This window comes from Ranitomeya imitator, chromosome 2 (genome assembly GCF_032444005.1).
Source record: "Ranitomeya imitator isolate aRanImi1 chromosome 2, aRanImi1.pri, whole genome shotgun sequence".
NCBI lineage: Eukaryota > Metazoa > Chordata > Amphibia > Anura > Dendrobatidae > Ranitomeya > Ranitomeya imitator.
In genome coordinates this window covers 242,424,336-242,434,619 of record NC_091283.1, presented here as the reverse complement: position 1 = coordinate 242,434,619, position 10,284 = coordinate 242,424,336, and the positions used below count along the sequence as shown (strand labels likewise).

The 10,284-nt window shown below is 46.3% G+C and overlaps 1 protein-coding gene across 2 annotated transcripts in view; it reads left to right on the top strand.

Annotated features, from left to right (window-relative positions):
* Positions 1 to 5,913: 5,913 nt before the first annotated feature.
* The window catches only part of LOC138662865 (zinc finger protein 773-like), a 57,530-nt gene continuing 53,159 nt past the window's right edge, over positions 5,914 to 10,284 (top strand). Inside the window, exon 1 of one of the 2 annotated variants that reach the window (XM_069748848.1) lies at positions 5,914 to 5,961. In XM_069748848.1, the coding sequence (XP_069604949.1) occupies positions 5,935 to 5,961 (27 nt within the window). In that variant the 5' untranslated portion in view covers positions 5,914 to 5,934. The remainder of the gene's footprint in view (positions 5,962 to 10,284) is intronic. The other variant, XM_069748849.1, reaches the window with a different exon arrangement.

Sequence of the window (10,284 nt, the reverse complement as noted above, 5' to 3'; positions counted from 1 at the left end):
CTTTTTTCCCCATTATGTAGATAGGGGCAAAATTGTTTGGTGAATTGGAAAGCGTGGGGTTAAAATTTCGCCTCACAACATAGCCTATGACACTCTCGGGTTCCAGACGTGTGACTGTGCAAAATTTTGTGGCTGTAGCTGCTACGGTGCAGATGCCAATCCCGGACATACATACACACATACACACATACACACATACACACATTCATTTTTATGTATTAGATTACACTTCACGTTTGTTATATTGCTGTATATTTACTTATGTCATTTGATTAATGATCATATTCCGATGTTTTTATGGTGTTTATTTATTCTACCCTTGACTGTACTTCCACCATCACTCTATGCCCCTTAACTGTCTCGGTCACATGTATTCACTGTGCGGCATGAGTATGGGATTTTAAAATCACTTCATTATTTAGGGTTTTCCTGAAAGACATCAGCATCTTTTTGCACTGAACCACAGAGCTCATGTCTGCTGTGGCCTGCGGTCCGGGGCATTGCGGATGACGCCCGGAAGTGATATCTGCGGTCCATTGACGTCATCGCTGTGGACCACGGCGTCATGGTGGATGCCGGAAGGGATACATGCGCCGTTGATTGGCGCGGTCCACTTACCCCTAATGAGCCACATATACACACTGCAGCACCGCCCCCTGACGATGTGAAATGCGCTTTGGGGCTGCACTGTGTTGACCTCCTGTCCCTGCGATATGGGTGAGGGACCCAGGACTAGGCATGTACTTAGGCTGATGAGACATTTGTTATTGTGGATTGTTCCATGGATCTATATGCGGGACAGATTAATCACTATGTCCTGGAGTGTCTCCTTATCCTATTCACTTATATAGCACATGGCACTTTACTTGATATATATCTTGCAGTGTTAGGTGGCCACACGGTTTTGGTCCATCTTGTTTTCTTCGCTGAGTATGTTATTCCTTCCTGTTGACATATCATGTAATTTTTGTTGGTTGATGTTTTCTGTAATATATATATATATATATATATATATATATATATATATATTACAGAAAAAACATCAACCAACAAAAATTACATATATATATATTTGGACTATTTCGGATCTGTACTCCATTTTCTCTGAGTATGATGTATTGCAATTTGGAGTGTCCTAGTCTTTTGATGAGGTCTGTCTTTAGCTCACACACTTGAGATTGAGCATGAATAAGAGGGTTAATGTTTCCATTGTGGGATGTATTTATCATAATATATACACAACAGCTTTAATTCACACATAATTAAAAAGGGGGCTTCTAAATGATAGAGCAGAGAGGAGACACACACGGGAGCAATAGGGATACTGGCCCTACTTGTGACCTAGTGGTTACCCCACCTTCAGGCGCGGGCTGGGCCGGGTGGCAAAGGAGCATGTGCCCCCTGGGCCGGTCACCAAGCAGCTGATTCAGGCTGCTGGTGGCCGGCGCTGTGTTCTCTATGTCCTGGCAGCTGCCTCACAGTGGAGCCGACACGCCCCTTGCCCCCTGTGTGTGCAGCCGGCTGCTGAGGTAGAGAGGGGACACTGCTGCATGTAACTGCTGGAGATCTGCATGTGGATGGCTCAGATATCAGTGAGTACAGTAGTAGTACCTTCAGCTCTCTGAGTGTTGTGAGGAGGTGAACGCTGCTGCTCACCTCCCGATAAGTCTAGGGCCGGTCTCTATATTATCAGTGGCCACTCTGCTGATGCTCACAGATTTATTGCAGGAGTCTGAACTTTCACCCTGTCAGTGCCAGGTCATCGGCTCCAGGGTCACCAGACTGCAGGAAAGTTCAGTCTCCTGCAATAAATCTCCCTATACCGAGAGTGAGCAGAGACTGTCTACAGAATCCAGCACTGGAGTGATCAAGCCTGAACCTGGTGACCAGACATCACATGCTATATACATGGCCCTGTATATATACAGTGCATGTATGGCCAGGGCCAGGTGCAGGATTGATCCATCCAGTGTATATAACATGGTATATCTGTGCCTATGGTATACCACTATCAGGGGCGTAACTACAGAGGTTGCAGCAGGGCCCGGAGTGTTAAGGGACCCTTAAGCACGCGGAGCTACAAAATGGGCCACCGGCCCTCTAAATCCTCTGCACAGGCCCTGGTGCGTGCTCTTATGGTGAACGCGCTGACCAAGGCCGTGGCGGCCCACATGAGCACAGCCCTCATTCGTGCTTGCGTACACGGCTGCAGCCTTTGTCAGTGAAGGCAAACAGGAGAGCGCACGCACCAGGGCCTGTGCAAAAGTTTGAAAAGGCCACCACCGCACGCAGAGACACCTGAGCCTCACCGTGTCTGACCCTGGCCATATACTATACAAACACACAGATACACATACATATACCGTCATACATACATGTACTACATACATACACACACGCATATACTGTACATGCAAAGACATACCATACATATACTGTATATACAAACACACACATATACTATACATACACACAGATACACATACATATAACGTCATACATACATATACTGTACATACACACATATACCGTACATACACATATACACATACATATACCGTACATGCATACACACATACCGTACAAACATAAAGATACACATACTCGTACCGTACATACATATACACATACCGTACATACACACACATATACCGTATATACATACATATACACTGTGCATACACACACAGTTATATACATATAGTATACACATACTTTACACACATATACATACACATATACTGTACATACATGCATATAAACATACATATATACCATATATACATACAAATATATCGCATATACACAGATACAGACATATTATACACACAGACATACACATATACTGTACATGCATACACATAGATAAACACACACACTGTACATACACAGATGCACATACATACATCTACAAGCACATACATACACACATACTAATTTTGTATATCAGGTGATCAGATGAGCCCTGGAGGAGGTCAGTTCAGCTGGAGAGGGCTGCAGACCTCACTGTGGGGGATGAGGCACAGAGCAGACTGGACTGATATCAGCCCCCTGGTGGTGCTGTGCTGTCTCGTGCAGTGAGCCTCCTCCCCCATCTGTTCACAGTGAGGAGATGCTGCAGCCTGCCGGGAACAGAACAGTGGAGGGAGCAGATAGAAGTCCTGCTCTTCCTCCACTGCTGTCCCTGACCCCCTGTGCGGCGGGGCCTCTGACTGTAGGTGAACACTCACCAGTCTCCATTGGGACGCGCCATGCAGGAGAACAGAGAGACAGCAGCCAATGAGCGCTCTCCTCAGTCTGGTGAGGAAAGCGTTCATTGGCCAGCGTCTCTCCCTGCATGACACGCCCCCATATTGAACTCCTGCACTCCACTGCTGCTCTCTCCCTGGCACTGGGTGTTAGCAAGAGTACAGGAGGGAGTGAGAGGGGCCCGATGCTACATGATACGGGGCCTGCCTGCAGAGTTCACCCTCCACCTCTCAGCCCCAGAGCAGTGGCACCAGCCGTATGGTCGCCCCTGGCTGGGGGCCCCTAGGGCAGTGGGGGCCCTAGGCAGCTGCCTAGTCTGCCTGCCCCTAATGCCGACCCTGCACATACTGTTCAGTGCCTGCAGGCCTTGCACTGATATGTATAGAGCCACATACACTCCCCTGCCTACCTAGCACTGCAATCTTTATACTCCGGAATTAGTCCTTAGAAGGACTATTGGTTTATCTGGATTTGTATATTCTTTGATGGTAGACCCTCACTAACTGAAAACCCCCACATCTGACCCGATCTCGGCAGAAGCTCTCCCTACACTGTCTGAATCCGGAGCTGAATGTGACGAGCAGGACGGGGCCAGGTCTCTTATAGACCCGGTGATGCTGTGCGGCCAGCCAATCACTGTAATGCCACAACCAACATGGCTACAGCATTACAGTGCGTGGGAGACAATCCCTGCATGTTTATTGGCTCTCTAAAGAGCGCCAAACATGCAGCGCGGGGACCTGAACTCCCGCCGAGCAAACCCGGAAATGCTCGGTGCTCGCCGAGTACAGCGATGATCATTACTGAGTATTCTCACTCATCACTAGTGTAGTTCGCTCCCCCAGTTTTTTCGTTGTCTCCGGCATCACATTCTTGTGTTGTCAGCACTTCCATTTCTCACTATGTAACACCCCAGGCTGACATTCATTCTTATTACTTATTAACCATTGGGTTACGGATTTGTCTTCTGGGTCAATGGATTCTTTTCCAATAATCCTATTTTTTCAGTCCAATGCTGATCCATCAAGTTCACTAGTGGTGCCCAGCTTTACACCACTATACCTGTGACTTCAGAACCTTCCAGAACACCAGGTCACATCTCATATAGGAAACTACTGACACAACTCAATAACACCATTTATAAATGATTTATTTACTGGCCAGAACTTTCTCATTCATATCACATACATGTTTATTCATTCTTTTAGGTGACCTCACTTCATTCATAAGTACTTTTTATTATAATTAATGTATGGAAATGTTTTTTTGTTTTTTCATGAACCATAATTTATCTTTGTCTGACGGACTTTCTCATGAACTCTGACATATCGTGCTTTGTTTGGCTTTTTCTCTCAAAACCACTGCATATAAACGTTCCAAGCTTGACATGTTCATCCGCTATCAGTTTTCTCCTGAGGAAGAGCTCCTGTGTGACTTTGAAACGTGTTGACTGTGAAAATCTATTTGAATAAATGTATTTACGGAAATCTCCATATCTGATAGTCTTCATCAGCAGTGCAGGTACAGACACATTATACCCGAATCAGCTATTCTGCTCGGTCTTTGGCCCCGTGTCCGGCAGCAGCTGATTTATGCATTGAACATGTTGATGAGGAGCCGCTCTATCAGGTGAGTGTAATACTCCTCTATTCTCATTACATCTTGTTATCAGATAAGACCCTATTTTTCTCTGTTTGTTCCTCAGTATCTCGACTACAAGAAATCTCTGTAACGCTTTCAGGTTACTTGGTTAGAAGCCATCAAGGACTGCTTGGACCTTAACGGAGTCCATCTGAAACCCCAATGCAGAAGCCAAATGTCCTGAGAACTGGACCTGCTGTACCACAAATTGCCATTTCTCCAGGTTATCAAATAAATAGTTGTCACGTAGAACCTGGAGAACCTGTCTGACATGCTCACCATGCTCCTTTAGAGTACGTGAGGAACTCAATATATCATCCAGGAAAATCACCACAAATCTACCAATCAGTGAGAAAAAATATAATTAGTGACATTATCAAAGACTGGCGAAGCATTGGTTACCCCGAATGGCAGCATCAAATGTTCAATCTGCCCCTCAGGTGTATTGTGTGCGGTCTTCCATCCGTCACCATGGCGATACGTATAAGGTTATATGCCCCTCTCACGTTAAGTCTGTAAAACCATTTATCTCCAGGTAATTGGCTAAACAGGTCAGGTGTAAGGGGTAAAGGATCGGGAAGGTGAGCTGTGATTTTATTACTCTCTCTGAAATCCAAGCATGGACGCCGCCCTCCATCCTATTACCAAACCCCCACAGCGATTGGAGAGGGGCATGGCCGTATATGACCCTTAGCCGGACACTGGAAGGGGGTAAATAAGCGAGATTTCGGCATTTTAGCTCCTGGTGTGGAGGCGATAGCACAATCATATGCCGCCATATACTAGACGTCCGGTAACCGGTAATAATCCCCTCATGTGTGGGGTTTATTTGTCTCCAGAGAAATCACACGTTACATTCCACACATAACATTGTGTAGAAAAGGCGGCGCGAGGTAATTGTGCCAGTAGTGAGGGCGAATAATGGCGGAAATGTCACTGACTGAGGAGAAGTCTCCATGTAGCGTCTTCACTGCGGATCACGTGACCCCTGACTCCTCCCCCTGTGACCTCATCACAGGTCCTGTGCGCACAGAGCGGCCATATATGTGGAGTGCGGCTCTGCAGGTGGAGGTATGTGGAGATTCCCCATTACTGAGCGCGGGGGACATTAACCCCTTCTGCACTGAGACTCTTTATAAGAATCATAACATTGTTGTTCTGTTTCCTGTAATAGATACATACGAGCCAACTATGGAGGACAGGAAGTGAGGGAGCGGATTGTTCTCCTAGTACAGGGCCCCTTTCTTGGCCCCACACAGTGTAATGCCCCCATTATGCCCTGTAAGCAGGGTTCTGCCCCACACCCAGCTGCCTCGGGCACTTTACCATGAGCTGGTACCTCAGATTCTTCCCCGCACCCCTTTCCTTTGCGTATCGCCAAATCTGTTCTGCCTTTGGGGCTCCGGCCTTTATAATATCAGTAACTGCGTCATCAAGGTCTCCGGACCAGGTGCACCCTCTAGACTCTTCCCTCCGGAAACCCTCCCTCTTCCCAATGATGTCACATGGTCCCGTCTGGACGGCAGATAGCAGTCTTTTTGTACAAATGCAGCACAGCCCTGAGGAGTCTTTTTTATGACTCTCCTTTTTACACCCCTTATGTAATATATATGATGGCGCTCACACAGTATAATGTTTCCACAGCACTGGCATCTCTCGTAAAAAATGTATTTTCACACTACCGCCACATCCCCACACACAGTATAATGTTCCTACAGTACCGCCATACCCCCACTCAGTATAATTTTCTCATAGTACCGCCATACCCCCACACAGAATAATGTTCCTACAGTTCCGCCATACCCCCCCACAGTATAATGTTCTCATAGTACCGCCATACCCCCACACAGTATAATGTTCCTACAGTACCGCCATACCCCCCCACAGTATAATGTTCTCATAGTACCGCCATATCCCCACACAGTATAATGTTCTCATAGTACCGCCATACCCCCACACAGTATAATGTTCCTACAGTACCGCCATACCCCCCACAGTATAATGTTCTCATAGTACCGCCATACCCCCCACAGTATAATGTTCTCATAGTACCGCCATATACCAATTGTCGACTGCCAAGGCTCAGCAAAGAAACACCACCATACAGTATGCTAGAGGATGCCAATAGAGCAGCTTTTGCATCAATACCTACCACCACCATAACTCAAACTAATAACCTAATCTATGCTACTGCCTCAGCAATCATAGCGATGCTTGGCTATACAACCAAACAAACACCACAAAAACAGAAAAAAGTGAAAATATACACTAAAATGCTGTAGCTAGTACTGACTGCTGGCGGTAGCAGTGAGCTTAATACAATAGACTCTAAAGGTACCGTCACATTTAGCGACGCTGCAGCGATCTAGACAACGATGCCGATTGCTGCAGCGTCACTGTGTGGTCGCTGGAGAGCTGTCACACAGACAGCTTTCCAGCGACCAACTATGCAAAGTCCCCTGGTAACCAGGGTAAACATCGGGTTACTAAGCGCAGGGTCGCGCTTAGTAACCCGATGTTTACCCTGGTTACCAGTGTAAATGTAAAAAAAAACAAACACTACATACTTACATTCTGGTGTCTGTCCCCCGGGCCTCTGCTTCCCTGCACTGACAATGAGCGCCGGCCGGAAAGCACAGCGGTGACGTCACCGCTGTGCTGTGCTTTACAGCTGGCCGGCGCTGACAGTGCAGGGAAGCAGAACGCCGAGGGAAAGACACTGGAATGTAAGTATGTAGTGTTTGGGTTTTTTTACATTTACACTGGTAACCAGGGTAAACATCGGGTTACTAAGCGCGGCCCTGCGCTTAGTAACCCGATGTATACCCTGGTTACCAGTGAAGACATCGCTGAATCGGCATCACACACGCCGATTCAGCGATGTCTGCGGGAGATCCAGCGACGAAATAAAGTTCTGGCCTTCTAGCTCCGACCAGCGATGTCACAGCACTATCCAGATCGCTGCTGCCTGTCAAACACAACGATATCGCTAGCCAGGACGCTGCAACAACACGGATCGCTAGCGATATCATTGTTAAATTGTTTAGTGTGAAGGTACCTTAAGAAATTACTAAGACTCTTACTAATGTGAACACTAAGAGATAAGGTGATTCACAGAGATAGATGGTAGACAATGTTTAATAACACAGTTTACTCCTCTTAAGGATAGGATTCAGGTGGTGTAAGAAAAATATATGAAAGAATCACCTATTAGAAAACAGAAGAGTCTTAATAAACATTATGGTATCAATGCCAGAAAAAATATAGGGACATAAATGACAATAATGTTCTGATTAATCCCTTTTAGTGCACAGTGGCATCAGCGCCAGAAAAAAGATCAGTTGATTCAAATGTCTGAATGTTTATGAGGGCATCATCGCCAGAGATGTAATAATCTATAGATATCGGCAAATAATGGCATCATCGCCAGAAAGAAAATGTCCCAAAAACAGAATATAAATGGTAAACTGATCAAAACTTGATGGCATCACCGCCAGAAAAAGTCATAGTCATAGCATATGCAAGGGCATCATCGCCAGAAAATATCATGATCCATCTGTGCCAATAGCATCACTGTCAGTAAATGCAGGCATATTTCTCACACCCCATATGGGTATGATTGACAGTAATACTGTGATCAGTCCCTTTTAGTATACAATGGCATCAACGCCAGAAAAAAATCAATTCATTCAAATATGTACGAGGGCATCATCGCCAGAGATGTAATAATCTGTAAGTGTCAGCGGATGGTGGCATCATCGTCAGAAAAAACGCCCCACGTGAACTGATCTGTTATGGACCTGGTGGTTAGGAGCACCCGGAACGACCTGATGGTTAAACTAACACAGGACAAGCTCTGGGAAGTGGGAGCTCTGCTGACCGCAACCCCTAAACCTATCACACACACTAGAAATAGCCGTGGAGCGTACCTAACTCTGCCTAGACGCCTCTTCACAGCCTAAGAGCTAACTAGCCCTAGAGATAGAAAATAAAGCCTACCTTGCCTCAGAGAAATTCCCCAAAGGAAAAGGCAGCCCCCCACATATATTGACTGTGAGTTAAGATGAAAGTCACAAACACAGAAATGAAACCGGTTTCAGCAAAGGAGGCCAGACTTACTAAACAGACAGAGGATAGGAAAGGTATATTTGCGGTCAGCACAAAAAAAAACTACAAAAAGACCACGCAGAGTGTGCAAAAAGACCTCCGCACCGACTCACGGTGCGGAGGTGCCACTCTGCATCCCAGAGCTTCCAGCTAGCAAGGCAAAATCATGATAGCAAGCTGGACAAGAAAACAATGAACAAATAATTAACTAGCAGGGACTTAGCTTCTGCTGGAGTAGACAGGTAACCAGAAAGATCCAAGAGCGAACTGGACCAGTACAAGAAGATTGACAGCTGGCATGGAGTAACGATCTGAGTGGAGTTAAATAGAGCAACCAGCCAAGGAATAAACCAAGTCACCTGTGGAAGGAACCTCAGAAGCAGCAGCTCCACTCACAGCCACCAGAGGGAGTCCATGGACAGAACTCGCCGAAGTACCATTCATGACCACAGGAGGGAGTTCGATAACAGAATTCACAACACTGATCCATACATAGCATCATCGCCAGAAAAAATTATTATTAGGATCATAGCATATGCACAAGCATCACCAGAGGCTGTCACAAGCCACCTGTGCCAATAGCATCACTATCAGTCAGTGCAGGCATAGTCCCAAAACATCAGTATGTATAGTCAGGGAGAATAGCGCAATAGGGCTACATGGCTCACATAGTGCAGCAAAGAGCAAGTAAAAGATAATAGACAGCCAGCACAGCAGCATAAGTGTACGTTAGTGATACACTTATCTTAAGAGACAGTGTCTCATCCCAACGCGTTTCGCCCCGGAGGAGATCCTGCGGGGCTCATCAGGGGATGCCAATAATAGGCGTGGGCAGCGAGAGATACAGACGCTGCACGCGGTCCGGAAGTCAGGTTATAAGTTGGCTATACAACCAGCAAGAAGAACAGAAGTACGTGCTCCCCTTTCAAAAGAAGACTGTAGACAAAGATCAAGGTGCCACGAAGGAAAGTCAGCCAACTATCAGAAATACAGAAATGTGTAAAGATCAAGAATAAGACCAAGCTGGACAAGTAGAAAGGCCTAAAGGTACCTTCACACTAAACAACTTCACAACGATATCGCTAGCGATCCGTGACGTTGCAGCGTCCTGGCTAGCGATATCGTTGTGTTTGACACGCAGCAGCGATCAGGATCCTGCTGTGATGTCATTGTTCGGAGCTAGAAGGCCAGAATTTTCTTTCGTCGCTGGACTCCCTGCAGACATCGCTGAATCGGCGTGTGTGACGCCGATTCAGCGATGTCTTCACTGGTAACCAGGGTAAACAT